Raw genomic sequence first — 18,537 nt, 5'->3', positions numbered from 1 at the left:
CTTCCTATTTTTGGCCTTTTCCCAGTAAAAACAGATTCCTTGCTCGAAAAATCCGGGCTTCAAGACCTATATAAGGAGCATCCCTCCTTCAGTAAACTCAAGTTCCAATTTTCCCATTTTCTCTCTAGTTTTGGCTGAGCAACTCATGTGTTGAGTAGTCTTTGCCTTACCCTTTCCTTTCTCCACTGTAAACACTATCAAAACCTTCATGCATACTTAGTTTTGAAGTAGTAAGTTTTTATGTTTTGTAATTTAGTTTTCAATTAAAAGGTCAATTTTATTCTCAGTAATTTAAGTTTTATGCTTAATGTATATTAATCTTTAATTAAAATATATTTTCCACTTCCGGTCGGTTTCTGGTCCGAGTTGATTGCAAAAGTGCTAAAGATGTTTTAGAAAAAAATGTTCAAAATATCGCCAGTAAACAAATCTTTGCCCGATGGCAAGCAATCTTAAGTATTTTTGATTTTGAAATTGCATTTGTGAAAGGAAGTGACAACCATATTCCAAACTTTCTAACCCGAGAATTTCATGCAGACCAGATCATCCACCGGGAGAAATCTCCCGGCCCCCTCAAATCTAGAAGCACCCTTTGATCTTTGCCCTGTGCTCCCAGAAATACAATAAAAACAGAGTCACCAACACCAGTTAAACAAGAGTCATCTTCCAGTCTGGTCCCACACACTGGGCACCCACCAATCCCAATCAATAATATATTCAATACCATTAGTAGTACCCTTGGTAACAGTCGTCCCAATTACCAGTCAACCTTAGTAAACCAATATGACCCATTATATATATATATATAGTCCTTCTCAGGTCAGGATATCCTTACCTTAGCTAAGGAACGGATTTCCATATTTTGGCCACTTTTCGATCACATATTCACATCTTAACCGTTCAGTTTTTATATCCTAATGTATAGATCACTTCTGCAAATTTTTAGCTAAATTGATGATCGTTAAGGTATCGAACTTGATTAAATCAATGAATGAACCGAATCTGTCCAGCCGGAACCGTTCTTGTTCATAATTGTAAATTGCAGTTTTGAATACCTTAACGATCATCAATTTTGCTGAAAATTTGCAGAGATGATCTACTCATATATACCTAAAAACTGAACGGTTAAGATGTGAATATGTGATCGAAAAGTGGGTCAAATATGGAAATCCGTCCCTTAGCTTAGGTAAGGAGGTCCTTACCAGAGAAGGATTGTGTGTGTGTGTGTGTAAAATACTTCATGCTTTAATTAATTTAGAAATTATAGTAGCATATTAGAGGGATAGTTCTTATTAGATAGTGAGGTTATTCATGCAAAGAGAGGTAGCACTATTTATGAAGAAATCATTAATTCAAAGTACATTCTAAACATGTGAGATAGCACTCTAAACATGAATGAAGCTCGTTGTTATTGTTTGTAGCAAGCAATTTGAGCTAGGTTTTTTTTTTTCTCTAAATAGAAATAAAATTACAAACAAATCCCTCCAACATATCCCACACCTAAACTATCAAATAGAAAGCACGTGGAGCTAGTTATTAGATGGTGAGGTTATTCATGCAAAGAGAGGTAGCACTATTTATGAAGAAATCATTGTACTTTGAATTATTCTAAACATGTGAGATAGCACTCTAAACATGAATGAAGCTAATTGTTATTGTTTGTAGCAAGCAATTTGAGCTAGGTTTTTTTTTTCTTTCTCTAAATAGAAATAAAATTACAAACAAATCCCTAACACATCCCACACCTAAACTATCAAATAGAAAGCACGTGGAGCTAGTTATTGTTTGGCTAATAACGCTTGCACAGAGGGGAGAAATTATTAGGTGGTCCTGGACCACCACCTAGCCTGGCTGATATGGTGGTCCGGACTAATGGAAGAATGACACGTGCATCTGAATTAAACTGTTTGTGGCATCGTTAACTCCGTCTCTCCTCTAACTCACGGCAATGCATCGTACTTGGACCTGGATCGAACTTCTTCTTCTTCTTCACTCCTTCAACTGCCTTAAATTTCAAAACACCCAATTCTTATCTATTTTCTTTTACTACGTCTTCTCTATAATCCCATAATAGCATAATTGTTGATCTTTTCTTCTAATTGAAAGAGTTCTGGGGATGTTATGCATATGCCAAATAGATTCTAGAGATCTAAAATCAGAGATCTAAAGGGAAAGAGATTCGAGAGATCTAAAATCCAGAATCCAGATTGAAAGAGGCCATAAAGGTGGCCGATCGAGCTGATTCTAAGCAAAATCAACGTTTGCTGCATCGGGAAGGGCGAATTGGGAAGAAGTGATATATGGTGGTTTAATCTGTTCATTTGGGTGTGAAGGAAATCAGCGCCCCCACCCCTCTTTACAGTTTATTCATATTCAAATAAACTGGTATATGAATCTTTGATCTCATATAATCAGGAAAATTATTGATCAATTCGGACAATATTAAATTATTTAATCGTGAAGTTCATGTTCATTCATGGATCTAAACTATAAACAACCTGTAAGGCTATAAGGACCATACTGAGCTATGAATTTCAAACTTCACAGCAAAGAAATTAATCGCGTTGCCCAGAGATTAACGAAAAAGAGAAAATATTGAAGAAGAAGCTCTTGTTTGGTTTAAACGCAAAAGAAGACTTTCTACCAAAAAAAAAAAACGCAGAAGAAGACGAGTTGTTGTTGGGTTACTCTCCCAAACGACGTTATTCTCTTCTGTTAGCTGATGTTGTTACCATTTTAACAATAATCCACATGTCTTAGAGTTATTGGTTGTCCCCACCATGTTAGCAGTGCCAGGTGGTAGTTCAGACCCAATTAAAAATTTAAAAATAAAAGACTTGGTTTAAGTGTTTGACCAAAAAGTAGTCTAGTTGACCCTAATCAGGCTGGCAACAGCTGGCAGTGAGAGGGCACTGCTTCACTGAACTAAGTATAATCACCCTCTGTGGGGGAATTATTAAGTGGTCCTGACCACCACCTGACCACTGCTAACATGGTGGGGACAACCAATAACTCTAGGTCCAGGACCACCTAATAATTTCTCCTGGTTAGCTTGCTCATCTTTATTTCTAATTAATTCATGAAGCCATTATCAGCCTTTGAGTTCTCTCTCATTGCTTCGATTCATCTTATACCTTGGAGCTCTAGCTGCCTCCTGTGTCTGTGTAGCTAGGCAAGCTTTTAGCACATATATATTCTTCTCTGCTTCTTGTTCGTTGTTACAATTTATTAATTTCTTTGTCGTTAATTAAACAGGACCAGCATGGAGTCCTTGCCTGAAGCTCTACCAAGTGCACCGGATCAGTTTGTGAGCAACAACGGGCTGAGTACTGATGAATATTTCCTTGAGAAAATTATTTCGACGATCAAGAAGCAGCAAAGTGAGGAAGCATTTTACGTGCTGGATTTAGATGTTGTCATCAACCTCATGGAAACCTGGAAACGTAACCTTCCGATGGTCCAACCCTTTTACGCTGTTAAATGCAATCCACACCCGGATCTCCTGGCCAGCTTGGTGGCTCATGGCTCAAGTTTCGATTGTGCAAGTCAATCTGAGATTGAGTCCATTTTGGCTCTTGGAGTTTCTCCGGATCGCATAATCTATGCAAATCCCTGCAAAGCTAGCTCTCACATCAAGTACGCTGCCAAAGTTGGCGTTAACCTAATGACTTTCGACTCGGTATATGAGGTTGAAAAGATACAAAAATGTCACCCCAAATGTTCTTTACTTATCCGCATCAAAGCTCCGGACGAAAGTGGGTGCATGTGGACAACGAGTTCCAAGTTCGGTGCTCTCCCTGAAGAAGTGTCCCCGCTTCTCCAAGCCGCTCAAACTGTAGGACTCAAAGTTGCTGGGGTGTCATTTCACATAGGGAGTAAGTCCCACAATTCTCAAGCGTACAGAACAGCTATAGAGGCAGCTAAGTCGGTTTTTCAGGAGGCGGCCAGGCTCTGCATGGCTCCCATGTATGTGTTGAACATTGGCGGTGGCTTCGTGTCTGAGCCATCCTTCTTTGAAGCTGCGGCGTCAGCCGTGAAAACCGCTGTGGAGACGTATTTTTCAGAGGAAGAGCGACGCAGCTTAATAGTGATAGCTGAGCCAGGTCGGTTTTTTGCAGAAACAGCTTTCACGCTTGTCACCAACATCATCGGGAAGCGTGTGAGAGGAGAGGTCAGACAATACTGGATCAACGAAGGGTTTTATGGGTCCATGATGCGTGCGGACCCTAGAACCCTACTTGAATCGTGCATTGCTCTGAAATGCATGTCCAATAATAGTGATGGCAACGAGAAGAATCCAGTCTTGATGGTATGTGGCAAAGTTACTGGTGGTGCTCGCACTTATATTTCGACTGTGTTTGGTCCGACGTGTGATCCGGTTGACAAGGTGTTGGGGGGTGACCAGCTACCAGAACTTGAGGTGAATGGTTGGCTGGTGTTTCAGAATATGGGTGCTTATACGTCGGCGTGTAGCAACAACTTTAATGGTTTTGGCTCAAGCAAGATCACCTACCTTACTAACTGATCGATCGGTGACGCATGAGATTGCAATATGTACCCTGTGTACTATATCAACAAGCATATGAAGTTCTGAACTTGAATAAAAATAAAACAAGCATATGTGCCAATCACCTTTTTTCGTTTTCTGTATGTATCTTTTATGTATTAAGTTTCAATTTGATATTTTTGTGTGGAAGAATTAAGTTTGGTATCACATGCGGTAATAATGTTGGGAAAGGATCGGATGTCCCCAAATTCGGTGTGCCAATTTTGTCCCTCCACTAAGTCTTTGACACTTGTTTTTAGTTTAACAAATAGGGAAATGATGGAAAATGTCACTTTAGAGAGTGAAATGATAATAAGGTCACCTAGTTTCCCACTTGATAAGAAGGTCCATTGTAAATTGTTATTAATATTAGTTTAGTCCTTATGAATAATGAGGTCATGTTAAAAAAGGTCAGTTTTTAATTTTTATCATTTCGATTCTGCCCCTAAGGTAATAAACCTTTATAACCTTCCATTTCAAAATCGTGGAGCTCAAATTTTCTTTCTCCTTTGATCAGAAAGCTTCCGATTCGATTTGATCGGAGATCTCTTTCCGAGATTCTTTCTTCGCTGCCCTCTCCGTCAGAAGCTTCCGATTTCTCTTTGTGCCTCTGCGACGATCTGAAAGTGGTTTTGGAGCTTCCTCAGGTCTTTTCTCTTTTTCTGGATCTCTGGCTTCGTCGGTGTTCGTCTTGATCACGTTATTGTGTTCTTCTTCTTCGTTGACTCAGTGCTTAGTTACAGTCTCTCTATTTCTTCCTCTCTCTGGTTTTCTCTGATTTGATCGGTAAGCCTTCTCTCTGTGAATTTGTTCGTTTTGGATTTTGCAGTGTATTTTTGTTGTTTGTGTTAAATTGTTGAATTGTTCGTTTTGGATTACTGTTTTCTTCTCCTTCGTCGAACTCAATGCTATGTTGAATTGTTGATGATGTTTTGTGCTATTGCTGTACTATATTTGTTCTATACTGTGATTTTTTTATCAGTGACATGGCCAGTTACATTTTTAATACTGCTGTTTTGTTCAGGAATTATCATTTATTTTGCGAGTATGATGTTGTTCTTCTGTTCAGGCATTAACAGTTACTTTGGCAGTGACTTGTTTGTGTTGATTCTTTTGATTTGCTTAGTAGTGACATGGATAGTGATTTGTTTTATTCTTGTGCAGTTGTTATGGATACTAGCTATGTTGTCAAGTTTATTTATTCTGGTGAAGCAGCGACAGTTCCATTGTTGCATAATTGGTCGTTTGTTGACCTATGCAATTCCATACGCTCTAGTTTTCCGGATTTGATTCAAGGCAATTTTATGTTGAGGTACATTATTCCTCCGGATTCTACTTCATGTTTTCTAGAGAGTGAAGTTGATATGAGAATGATTTTTAGGAATTTGGTTCGTTACAATTCTGATTTTGTTGAAGTGTTTGTGACTGATTTGCCTTCTATTAGTGAAAGTGTGGTGAGTAATACAGTGTGTGAGGATTCTAGTACCATGCTTGAGGAGAATGATTATTTGGGGTGTTATAGGGCAGAGGCACCGAAGAGTTATATGACGAAAGGTTGGGAGAGTTATATTCATTCTGAAGGCCAAAAGTTTGAGGGTGGGGTTGTTGAGTTTAGGGATAAGCTGCGTAAGTATGCTATAGAAATTGGCTTTTCATATGAGTTTGTTAGAAATAACAAGGTTCGTGTTATTGCTCAGTGTTCTAAGAAACATTCTCAAGGCTGCAATTGGCTGGTGAAGGCTTATTTATGCAGGGCTAATGGTTTCTTATGATTAAAAGGTTGGTTAATGTTCACACTTGTCATGGTGTGATTCGTTTGCAGAAGAGTAAGATGATGGGATCCAAGGTTGTCAAGTCTATTGTGCTTGATAAGATTCGTGCCAATCCAAACAAAAAGCCAATTGATATAGCTGATGAGATCAAGAGTGATTATGGTTTGGATGTTGCTTATCGTACAGTTTGGTATGGTACGGAGTTGGCAAAAACAGCCCTACATGGTGATGAAGCTGAGTCTTATGCTCAGCTACTTTGGTTCAGTGAGTCTGTTATGAAGTCAAACCCCGACTCTAGGATAGTGGTTGAGTTTAATCAAGAAACACACAGGTTTCAGCGTATGTTTGTGACCTATGGTGCATGGATGAAGGGTTTTCAATCTTGTAGACCTATTCTTTTCATTGATGCTACATTCATTACCAACAAGTACAAGGGGCAGATTATTGCTGCATTGGCAAAGGATGCCAATCAAGGTTGAATCTCCTTCATTATTTGTATTTTTTTATTTTTCTTGTTTTCTATTTGCTGCCATATATGTTTTGTTTTTTTGTTGTAATGTAAGTGAAATGGTTAGTTACATAGCTACTGACATGGTCACTTACATGTTCATTGACAGTTACATGTCCAATGACCTAAATGTTCTGTGATTTGAATGACATGTCTCTGGCCATGTCACTGTTAAGTAATTTGCAGTTATGTCAGCGACATGGTCAGTGACATTAACAGTTACATGACAGTGACATTATTTTGTTTTTCTGTTCAGGCTTGTATCCAGTTGCTTATGATATTGTGGATTCTGAAAATGAGAGTAATTGGAGATTTTTTCTTGAGGTTTTGGCTGAAGAGTTTGCAAAACACCCTATGAGGAGGGTGACATTCATTTCTGATCGTCATGTTGGGCTTGTTAGTGCTTTCCCTAGAGTGTTTCCTAATAATCCACATGGGTTTTGTTTTAGACACCTGATGTCTAACCTTTCTGACAAATTTCCAGCTGGATCTTACCTCAAGGATCGGATTCCTTACTTGTTTATGTGTTGTGCTTATTCTCGCACACCAGAGGTGTATGAGTTCAACATGGAAATCTTGAGGAGTGAAGGCGGTGACATAGTTGCTCAATTTCTGGAGGATCTTCCCAAGGAGAACTGGTGTATGGCTTACTTTAACGGCGAAAGATTTGGTGAAATGACAAATAACTTGGCTGAGTCTTTCAATAATTGGGTGTTGCCTTTGAAGAGTCTTCCTATTCTTGATATTAATGATGGCATTAGAGTGAAGTCCATGGCTTCAATTGCTGCTCGGAAGCAGGATGCTCATGAATGGTTGTCTGAGTTGTGCCCAGTGATTGAAAAGAAGCTGAAGGACAATTTGGAAGTCGGAAGGCATTGGAGAGTGAGCAGGTCTGATACCTATGTGTATGAAGTTCACTGCCAGAAGTACAATAGCATGGTAAATTTGGAAACTCGGTTTTGTTCGTGTGGAGAATGGCAGCTGTATGGCTTCCCATGTTCCCATGCACTTGTAGTGATCCAACAACATGGTTCTTCCCCGTATTTGTATGTCAATGAGCTGTACAAGGTGGATAAATATCGAGAAACTTATTCTTTCCCAATTAATCCTCTTCCCTCTATTTCGAAGCAAGTGCATGATTTTGGTAGAGATGCGGTGATCTTGCAGCCGCCTTTGACTAGAAGACCACCGGGAAGGCCTAGAAAGAAGAGGTTCAGAAAAAGGAGCGAGAAAACCAGGGTGATCAAGTGTGGTAGGTGTGGAAAATGTGATGGTCACAACAGAAAGAGTTGTACAGCTCCGATATAGGTTCAATTCTGCCTACATGCCTTTAACAGTGACATGGCAAGTGACATAGCAAGTGACTCCAATACAGTTTGAAATTTTGTTTTGATTTTTCATTTTTTTCAATAAATGATAAGAAGTGCTTGTAAGGTGCTTACTCATTGGAAATTTTTTTTTGACTATGAGACAGTGTATCTGCTTTCTTCTTTTATAAATCCTTCAGTATTCTTTGTGTCTACAGGTTTTTAATAGTTACATGTACAGTGACATAACCATTTGTAAACTAGTTGACTTGTCCATTGACATTAGTTTTTAGTTATCTTGGCAGTGACTTGTTCTATGACTTGTAGTTGGATCACTGCATATAGATTTGGTCATTGGCAGCGGAACGCTGCCGTTGCGGTGCAGCGGCACGCTGCAAATATTAATGAAAATTAAAAAATGAAGTAGCTACAACAACTTTGGTTTATTAATTGGCAGCGGAACGCTGCCGTTGCGGTGCAGCGGCACGCTGCAAATATTAATGAAAATTTAAAAATGAAGTAGCTACAACAACTTTGGTTTATTAATTGGCAGCGGAACGCTGCCGTTGCGGTGCAGCGTGCCGCTGCAAACTGAAATAGAAATATCATTTTGGCTGTGACTTCTCTAGTGACTTATAGTTTTAATGTTTTTTGTCCAGTTACATATTCAGCTACATGCTTAGTTACATGTTCAGTTACATGGTCTGTTACATATATTGTAAGTTACATGGTCAGTTACATGGTCAGCTACATTATCTGTGACTTGGTCAGTTACTTGAGTTTTACAGTAACTTGCCTAGATGACTTGGCCAATGACATTCAGTTTTCTTTTTACTTGGCCAGTGACTTAAGCAGTTACATAATGGGCAGTAGTGAATTTAACAATGACACTTTCAATTATATGCGGCCTTCATATTTACATAGTCAGTGACTTGCCCTATGAATTCAGAAGATGCATTAATCTTGAATAAAAAGATCCATACAAGTCATAGTCTGAACTAAACAACAAATTTCTGAAATTCTGAACTAAACAAACAAATTTCTAAAATTCTTAATTTGCTGAGTTCCAGCTCTGCTGATGTTCTGCAAATTTTTTGAATATTTGAGCTTTGAACTTCATCATCTGAGCTTTGGTGACTTTGTTTGGCATCTTCTCCTCTTTTGCCATTCTATCCATGTAATACATTACAAAAGGTCCACAATCTAATCTGTTGACAATTAAAAATTTCAAGTTAATGATTTTGACCAACTTAGTAACAGTAAAGTTATCATTTTAAATTTTTGAATATAGACTTACGATCCTTGGTCTTGTTGGGGGCAGATTCTGGCATGGTTCAAAGGGATCCTTCCACCATCATAATTTTCCTTTATCCAGCTTATTGTTCTTATCTCGTCATCGCTCAAAATACTTTCAACCATCTTTAATTTTGTGTGAGTGCTTTGATTCTTGTCAAATTTCATTCGGCAGCCTTGCTGCAGCATATCATCTGCTTGATCTTTCACTGCTCTCATCCACAGCTCGACCATTTCAACCTGTATTTTTTAACAGATTAGTGAGTGATAGTTACATGGTAAGTTACATGGTCAGTAAGAAGTTTCTTACCAATTTTTTTATACTCTTAAAGCACTCCCCTGTTCCTGCTCTTCTTGGTTTCATTGAATCAAAATGCAGCCATTGCGGTATGTCCTTGTCAAAGACCAAGAGTGTGTGGTGAAATTCTTCATTATGGGTAATTGGGAAGAAAAGCATGCTGCATTTTCCCATGTTTTGGAACAGCAGCTCACACAAGTATTGATGGAGGTTTCTCACAGTTAAATGTATTGTCGAATACTATTTAAAAAAAGAAATAAAGAAATACATAGAACGAGTTATAAATAAACAAAGAATGAGAGATAAGGATTCAATGTTTATGAGAAAGTGTTCGTCATACTTACCCAACACATGCTATGCATAAAAGCAGATCTTCCCAAACTTTGTGAACTTTCGTTTTGCAGTTCATCCTTCAACATTTCCCCATAGCAATCAATCCAGTTGTTTGCTATTGATTGATCGCTTATGAACATTTTGACATCTGCCCTTGTGATTTCGCTTCCAGCCTCTTTTCCCTCCCAGAATAATACGCTGCATAACATAGAACGTTGTTAGTCCTGTGACTTAGCCAGTTACTTTTCACTTGCCAATGATCTGGACAGTGACTTGGCCAGCTACATTGCAATTGTCATGATCTGGACAGTGACTTGACCAGTGACTTAGCCAGCTACATGGCAATTGCCATGATCTGGATAGTGACTAGGCTAGCTACATGGCAATTGCCATGATCTGGACAGTGACTTGGCCAGCTACATGGCAATTGCCATGATCTGGACAGTGACTTGACCAGTGACTAGGCCAGCTACATGGCATTTGAAAATGTTCTGGACAGTGACTAGACCAGCTACATGGCAATTGCCATGATCTGGACAGTGACTTGTCCAGTGACTCAGACAGCTACATGGCAAGTTAAGTCACTATCTTGTGAGCTGTAACATGAAACATTACCTTTGTTCTGCCTTGTTCCAGTACTTCTCTAATTTGCTTTTAGTTGGGCTGTCAAGTAGGTTGTACAGTTGTCATTTTTGCCAATCTATCACTTCAATTTCGTTTTTTTCTGTTTGTTCCTCGTCATCCACATTAATCGTCAAATCATGTATCACTTCCTCCTGTGGCTTCTGTTCAACTGTCTGTCCTTTTTTCTTTTCCTGTGCTGTGATTCTGGTCATTTTCGCCCTCTGCCTTTGCTCTTTCACCTCATCCCACCAGAAAATATGATGTGTTTTTTGTACTCTCTCCTTTCTCTTCGTCCTAACCACATAACAATAGAGGCCAATAGATTCTGAGTCCTGCCCTGATATCTCCTCTAAAATTGGCTTGATGAACTCAGCTCTTGTCATCTGTTCTGTAGGAGAAATGTAATTGACTGGTTCGACGTCAAAAACAGGCTGAACCTCTGGTGATATAATGATCTGATACTTGTGTGGGTCTGCTTGCATATCTTCGAAACTGACTTTTCTTGGAGGTGGAGTTTGTAACGCGCCAGGAGGTGGAAACACAAACAATGCATTAACCCAAGCAGTATTCGGTGTGCAAGCATCTTCCGTCATTCTCAATTTAACCTCAGGAGAGGTTGGTGAATGAATCTGTGCAGCTGCTTAGGTAAGGCATTGAAGTGGTGACTGATGTCCTTGGTCGGTTGAGTGAGGTGCTGCAGATGCCATCTCAGATGCGCTTGCTGTGGAGCAGGCAGGTTGTGATTGAGTTCCCTGACTACCACCTTGAGATTTTGTGTTTTTGGAGTGCTTGCTGTCAGTTGGCTTGTCCTGAGGGGCCTTTGGTTTTGGCGGAGGGAAACTAGGCGGTGGGGGAGGAGGAGTTGAGTCGTTGTCATCACCTGGACGTGCTATTGGCGACTCAAACTTCTCAGTTAGTGCCATCACTATGCCCTCCAAGTGCTTCACTCTGTTAATTAGTGAGGCTTTCTCAATTTTCAGCACCTCATTTTCCAATAACACATCCTCATTCTCTTTATTTATTCTGCCAATTTCCTTTTCTTTCTCCTCAACTTCCTTTTTCAAAGCACTTAGCTCTTCTTCCTTTCCCTCCAGCTTTCTCTGTAATTCGTTCTTCTCTTCATTGGTCTTCCCTATCTCTGTCTCCATCTTCTCATCCTTAATGTTTCCACTGGTTCTATTTTCAACATTATCTTCTTGCCCATCATTCTTCTTTTCTTTACTTTTTGTGTCTGTATTAGACTCAGAATCTTCTTCCTCTGCATCTTCTTTAACTTTATCAAAGATTTTCTGAAACAAAATTACAAAAGTTGTCAGTGACATAAGCAGTGACAGAAATAAAACAACAACACAATCATAGACATGCAAAGATACATGCACTGTGACATGAAAATATAACAATAACATGAGCAGTGACATAGTCAATGACTTGGTCAGTGACCTGACCAAGACCAGGTCACTGAGCAAGTGACAAGACCATTGACCTAGTTTATCTACATCAAATTAACATACCTTCAACTTTCCCATGGTGTTGAAATCCCTTTTTTTTTCTATCAGGGTCTTTAATTGCCACTTTCTTATTCCGTGTTTTTCGGTTTCTCTTCCAGAGATTGGCGGCACTACTCCCGTCTTGTGGCAAAACCAATACTGTTTGGAAAATAAAAAATAAAAATAGAAAACTAGTTAGTTATTTTTCAAACAGCTGCAAATACATAAACAGTGACATTGTCAGTGACATAAACTTGACAGTAACATTAACAGTGACCTAGCCAGTTACCTGTCCAGTGACCTTTACAGTGACATGACACTGATCTAGTTTTTGTACTTACAACAGCATACGACAGCAAAATGATGCATAAACAAATTTTTAACAAGTTACGGGAATTTACCATCACCAATATCACGCAACCTGCCATGTTTTGGGATTCTTTTGCCTTTCGTTTAATTGATTTTTTAAGGAAGTCGCCAACTTCCTTTGCCTAGCTATATTTTCCCAAACTTTCCACCTCTTCACATACTCTTATATAGTCCCAAGATATTGTTCCTCCAGAGTTTGGGAACAGGAGTTTGATGAAAAGGTTCAAGAGTACTAATACGGCAACATTTCTGTCCCGTTTCGTTTTTTCATCCCCTGTTTCTGGAGTTTCTGCCAATGCCTTCTTCAAAGCTTCCTCTGCAGCCGCCTTGTTGATCCTCTGCTTTTTGTCAAAGTATTTAGTCACGAACTCAGATCTGTATGCCCCCTCTTTGGTCTTTGGTACTGATAACCCGGATGCCGGCACTCCTAAAATCATAGATATATCACTTGTTGACATTCTGAATTTCCTATTCCCAAACACAAAAAGGTCTGTGTCACTGTTGTATACTTGTAGCAGAACTGTGATTAAATCACCTGATTTCTTTGCATCCTTTTCTTTAATTGAACCTCCTTGGAATGCAGATATCAGCGTTGCAAAGGGTGTTTTCTGCAGCAGCTCTAAAGTCCCTTCAGTCAGGTTATTTTTGTTTTCTGCAATTGTTTTCAGAAAAGCAAGCATTGTGCAGCGATTCTGCACATAACCCTCTTTTACATATCTTTTCCTTTTCCCTGGGACTTTTTCCTCTTCATCATCCTTTGTATCTTCTTCCTCGTCAGTTTCTTCCTTCTTCTTTGTACTCTCTTTTTTTGTCTTCCTTTTATCCATTTTCTTCTTCTTCTTTGCACGAACTTCTTCTTCATCTTCATTTTCTTCCCTTTTTTTTCTTTTCTCCTTTTTAATCTTATTCTTCTTCTTACTGCGGACTTGTTCTTCGTTAGATTGTTCTTCATCTTCAGTTCCTTCCAGTTTTCTTCTTTTCTGCTTTCCAGTTTTCTTCTTTTTATCCTTCTTCGTCTTCTTACCCCGGACTTGTTCTTCATCAGATTCTTCTTCATCTCCAGTTGTTCCTTCCTCATCTTCACTTGATTCTTCTTCATCTTCAGTTTTCTGCTTTCGCTTTTTTCTCTCTTTCAGTTTCTTCCATTTTATCACTTTCAACTTTTCCGCAATTGTTTCTTCTGGACTTTGTCCTTCAGATTGTTCTTCTCCAGATTCCTCACTTTGTTTTCTTTTTAGTTGGTCCATTCCTCGAACTTTTTTAAAAAAATCCTGTAAACAGTTAAGAAAATTAGAATTCAATAGTTATTTTGACAGTTACATAACCAGTGACATATTTATGCACATGTTTATGATAGTGACATGACCAGTTACATGACCATAGCCAGTGACCAGTGCAGCGACATGGGCAGTGACAAAGACATTGAACAGTGACAAAAGGCTGAAATTTTCTCGCATCATCCCACATGTAATTCAAACAAAACTAACATGGAAATTCATTTTCTCATCAAACTCCACATGTAATTCAAATAGAAATCATCATTTTCTCATTAGTTTCCGCATGTAATTTAAACAAGTCTCACCATTTTCTCATCAGATTCCACATGTAAGTCAAACAAATGTCGCATGCAAATTCATTTTCTGATGAGACTCCACATGTAATTGAAATATCTTTTCTAATTCAAACAAAACGAAAGCTATTCAAATCGAAATTATATGAAAGAAGGAGGAGGAAGTTACCGGCGGCTGTCTGACGAGCGCAGATTTTCAAATATTTTCGGTAAATTTGAAGAACCGTAGAATTTGGGGCTTAGTCGGTGAATCACTCTTGCTTACCCACCGTTCACGGTGGAGGAAATCAGTCGTTGTCCGCTGTTTTAGCCGGAGAGAAAATCTTTGAGCAGTTTCTCTGAGTTTAGGGCAAAAATCGTATAAAGTTTCTCTGAGTTTTGAAATTGTGAAAAGATATTGTAAAATGAACCAAGAGAAATAGTTGCCCTCGGGTTAGATAACTGCCACTGGCAGTTTACTTGTAGTTGAATGGTTAGATAGGTAATTTCAAACATAGAAAGTGACATAAGCAGTGACTTCAATTTTTACAGTTACTTGTTCTATTTATAAGCTCATGACATTAGTTTTTAAAGTTACTTGGCCAGTGACTTGGCCAGTTACTTTATAGGGTACATAAGGACATAATTTTTTTTACAGTTACTTGCTTTATGTATTGGCTCATGACATTACCTTTTACAGATTTTTAATTGAAACTTAAACTTTGTTTGTTGTCGTGCAGCGGAACGCTGCAGTCGCGGTGCAGCGGCACGCTGCATTTAAAAATAAAAAGATCAGTTTGGTAATGTCTTGTCTTTTGCTAGTGAGTGACTTTGTCAGTTACTTTGCCAGTGACTTGGCCAGTTACTTTATAGGGTACATAAGGACATGAATTTTTTTACAGTTACTTTGCCAGTGACTTGGCCAGTTACTTTATAGGGTACATAAGGACATGAATTTTTTTACAGTTACTTTGCCAGTGACTTGGCCAGTTACTTTATAGGGTACGTAAGGACATGAATTCGTTTCAGAAGATCATATCAAACAAACTTTTATATACTGAAGCAATATCTGCAAGAAAATATTAAAAAATTGAAATTTCGATTGAACAAATGAATGGATATATATGATGAATCAATTCGAAAAAACTATATAACCTATCCTATTCCCTAAACAAATTTCTACGATTCTTCATGTGTTGAGTTCCAGCTGTGCCTACTTTCTGCAAATGACTTTACAACATGAGCTCTAAACTTCAAAATATCATCCTTTGTGAGCTTCTTTGGAACTCTCCCTTTTTTTCAAAATTTTATCCATTGTGTACATTACAAAAGGTCCGCAATCCAATCTGTTCATCATATAAAAATTGAAGTAAATGAATTTGAATTTTATAATGATTATATTGACATTTTTAAAGAGTTGTGTACTTACGAATCTTCTCCTTGCTGAGGGTTGTCTTTGAGTTCTGTCACTGCCATTTTTGTTTTATAGTTATCCTTGATCCACTTTATGCTTTCTCTCTCGGTTTCAGTCAATGGAACTTCCATCATTTTCAGTTCTTCTTCTGAACTGTTCTTTTCATCAAATTTCATTCTGCATCCCTGTTCCAGCATGTCATCGGCTTGTTCTTTTTCTGCTGTCATCCAAAGTTCTACCATGTCAACCTGCATTTCCAACATCGCAACATAATCAATAATATGCTTTCTGCTTAAATTAAATATATGAAATTAGTATGACGAAAGTGTTCCATACCATTTTTTGTACATTTTGAAAGGATTTTCCAGTTGATGATTTTTTCGGTCTTTTTGAATCACAGTGGGACCAGTTCTTTAATTCCTTGTCAAAAATGAGCAGTGTATGATGAAATCCTGATTCATGTGAGATTGGGAAGAATATATAGTTGGATCTTGCCAGATTCTGGAACAGTGGTTCACAGAGGTACAGATGTACATAATACACCGTCAAATTTTCTGCAGAATTCTGTTTGTAAGAAAAAAAGAAGACAAGTTATTATCAATTAAGAATTATTTGCTTTGATTGTAAATTGATAATCGTTCCACTACTTACCCAGCATAAGGGATTCATAAAAGTTGGGACATCGAAGCCTTGTGATTCTTTCTCCAACAGCTGATCAGTCAAGAGAATTCCATAACATTCGATGCAATTGCTTGCTATCGGTTCGTCCATGATCATGTCTTTTAAATCCTGTCTTGAAACCTGTGCTCCATACTGTCTTCCATCCCAGAAGTACTCTGCAAAGAATGAATAGTGTAAGTAACATAGATTGTGATGTCGGTTATTTAACAATCACATGGCCAACTCGTTGGCCAGTGACTTCACTTGCCCAACTCGTTGGCCAGTGACTTCACTTGCCCAACTCGTTGGCCAGTGACTTCCACAGTTACATGGACAGTGACTTGGCCAGCGACTTTACTTGTCCAGTTACTTTGTCAGTTACATGGACAGTGACTTGGCCAGTGACTTCGCCATATACATGAACGATGGCCTGGCCAGTTACTTTGATAGTTACATAAACAGTTACTTGGCCAGTGACAATAAGTTTAAAATAGAATTTTCGTCTTGGCCAGTTGCTTTGATAGTTACATAAACAGTTACTTGGCCAGTTACAATAAGTTTAAAATAGAATTTTAACTTAATTAAAGTATTACCCTGATGGTGCATTTTGCCAGTATTTCTGGACTCTCCTCTTGGTGTCCTGGTCCATAAAATTGTATACTTTGCTCTTCTCCCAGTCTACGACCTCAGGAGGTAGCTGTTTCTCTTCTTGCTCTTTATTGATTTGTGCATTTTCTGCAGCGTCCATCTGTCTTATTGCTTCCAGAACATCCTCTGGTACATCGTCCAACTTCTGTTGTTCTACCATCTGTTCTAGCCTTTTAATTTCAGCCTCTGGCAGTGAGGCCTTCATCTTCTTTTCTTTTTCTTCTTTTTCTTTCTTTTCAGCCTCTTTCAATCTCTCTTCAATCTCCTTTGCTTTCTTCTTTCGTTTTGCTTTCACATCCCCCCACCAGTAAATGTTGTCCTTTTTCTGTGTTCTTCTCCTATTCTTTAATCTCACAACGTAAGAGTAGAGACCCATTGATGATACCGTTTCCCCAGAATGTTGCTGTGTAAGGTGCATTGTTAACTCTCCCTTTTTGCTCTGCTCTGGTGTCTTATTCTCTTTCTCTATGCTCAACGTACGAAGTTGAGATGCTTCTTCAACTATAGGACTTTTCACTATCTGAAACATGTCAGCTTGTTGTTCCATTTCTGCCACTGTGAGCATGTGGACTGTGGGGCTCTGGAACTGTGAGTCCTTGTGTGATGGAAGTGTCGATTGAGTTTCTTCTGCCACTGTGCAGTGAGGTGGAGATTGAGCTGCTGCTGCTACTGCAGATTCTTCGACTGTGCAGATCCCATGGGACTGACCTTCCTCAATAGTCAATTGATCTTTCTTTTCCTTGTGTGATGGAGGTGTCGATTGAGTTTCTTCTGCCACTGTACAGTGAGGTGGAGATTGAGCTGCTGCTGCTGCTGCAGATTCTTCGACTGTGCAGAACCCATGGGACTGACCTTCCTCAACAGTCGATTGATCTTTCTTTTCTGTGTTTTCTTCTGCTGAGTTAGGTGGTGGGGAGCTGTGCTGCTGAGCTGCTGTTGAGGTGTGAGTCTTTGGGCTCAACATTTGCTCCAATTCCTTCAATTTTATCTCTAACTCCTTCACCGATGATGCAAGGCAGAAATTCTCGGTCACAAGTGTAGTATTTCGTTCCTCCAGATTCACCATGTCCTCCGTGATTTTCCTTAGTTCCTGTTCCTTTTCGTTCAGTTTTTTCTTCAAATTATCTTTCTCCAAAGTCATATATCTTATCTCCTGTTCCTTTTCGTTCAGTTTTTTCTTCAAATTATCTTTCTCCAAAGTCATATATCTTATCTCCTCCTCCTTTTTCTGAAGCTCTTTCTCCCACTTGTTTTTTTCTGAAGTTGTTTCCAGTTCAGCCACCTCAACTTGTAGGTTATCTTCTTTGTTTTCACAATTCTGATCATCAGCTCCTTTTTCCTCTCCTTCCGGAACTGTCTTTGCTTCATCTGATCTATTCTCCTCTTCCTCGGATTCTGATTCCTCTCTATCCTCCTTCAGGTTTTCAAAGATTTTCTGAAAGAAACATATTCAATATGTCAGTGACATACTATGTGACATTTGCAATGACATGTTTACAACAGTTATGAAGGCCAGTGACATGAAGTGTGACTTGGCCATTGAACATGTAGTGTGACAGTGACTTAATCAGTGACTTTTAACCAAGATAGTTACTTGGCCAGCGACGTGTCCAGTGACAACTACTTTGACAGAGAAGAAAATACCTCTAGTTTTTTCAAGCTGTTAAAACTTGTCCAATTCTGTATCAGCTTCTGGATGTCCCATTTTCTCATCCCATGATCTTCGTTC

The 18,537-nt window shown here is 38.8% G+C and overlaps 2 protein-coding genes across 2 annotated transcripts; one reads left to right on the top strand and one right to left on the bottom strand.

Moving 5' to 3' along the window:
- The first annotated feature begins 3,045 nt into the window (after positions 1-3,045).
- LOC133745530 (ornithine decarboxylase-like) lies at positions 3,046-4,800 on the top strand. Its single transcript, XM_062173613.1, has 2 exons — positions 3,046-3,172; positions 3,256-4,800. The coding sequence occupies exon 2, from the start codon at positions 3,263-3,265 to the stop codon at positions 4,523-4,525; it is 1,263 nt and encodes a 420-aa protein (XP_062029597.1). The 5' UTR covers positions 3,046-3,172; positions 3,256-3,262; the 3' UTR covers positions 4,526-4,800.
- Positions 4,801-16,215: 11,415 nt separating this feature from the next.
- LOC133744428 (uncharacterized) lies at positions 16,216-18,012 on the bottom strand. Its single transcript, XM_062172536.1, has 3 exons — positions 17,194-18,012; positions 16,754-16,968; positions 16,216-16,336 (listed from the first exon to the last, which is right to left on the bottom strand). Exons 1-3 carry the CDS (start codon positions 18,010-18,012, stop codon positions 16,216-16,218), a joined length of 1,155 nt encoding a protein of 384 aa, XP_062028520.1.
- Between the last annotated feature and the right edge of the window lie 525 nt (positions 18,013-18,537).

Source organism: Rosa rugosa, chromosome 4 (assembly GCF_958449725.1).
Source record: "Rosa rugosa chromosome 4, drRosRugo1.1, whole genome shotgun sequence".
In the NCBI taxonomy this organism is placed as follows: domain Eukaryota; kingdom Viridiplantae; phylum Streptophyta; class Magnoliopsida; order Rosales; family Rosaceae; genus Rosa; species Rosa rugosa.
The sequence above is the reverse complement of the archived record's forward strand: the minus strand, read 5'-3'. Positions and strand labels throughout refer to the sequence as shown.

Excerpts from the sequence above, each read along its gene's own strand:
- LOC133745530 (XM_062173613.1), top strand. The coding sequence starts at position 3,263 with ATGGAGTCCTTGCCTGAAGCTCTACCAAGTGCACCGGATCAGTTTGTG.
- LOC133744428 (XM_062172536.1), bottom strand. The coding sequence starts at position 18,012 with ATGACTTTGGAGAAAGATAATTTGAAGAAAAAACTGAACGAAAAGGAA. Across the intron at positions 16,969-17,193 it reads AGCAACATTCTGGGGAAACG|ATGGTAGAACAACAGAAGTT; the intron begins GTATCATCAATG and ends AGGCTAGAACAG. Across the intron at positions 16,337-16,753 it reads TGGCAAAATGCACCATCAGG|AGTACTTCTGGGATGGAAGA; the intron begins GTAATACTTTAA and ends CATTCTTTGCAG.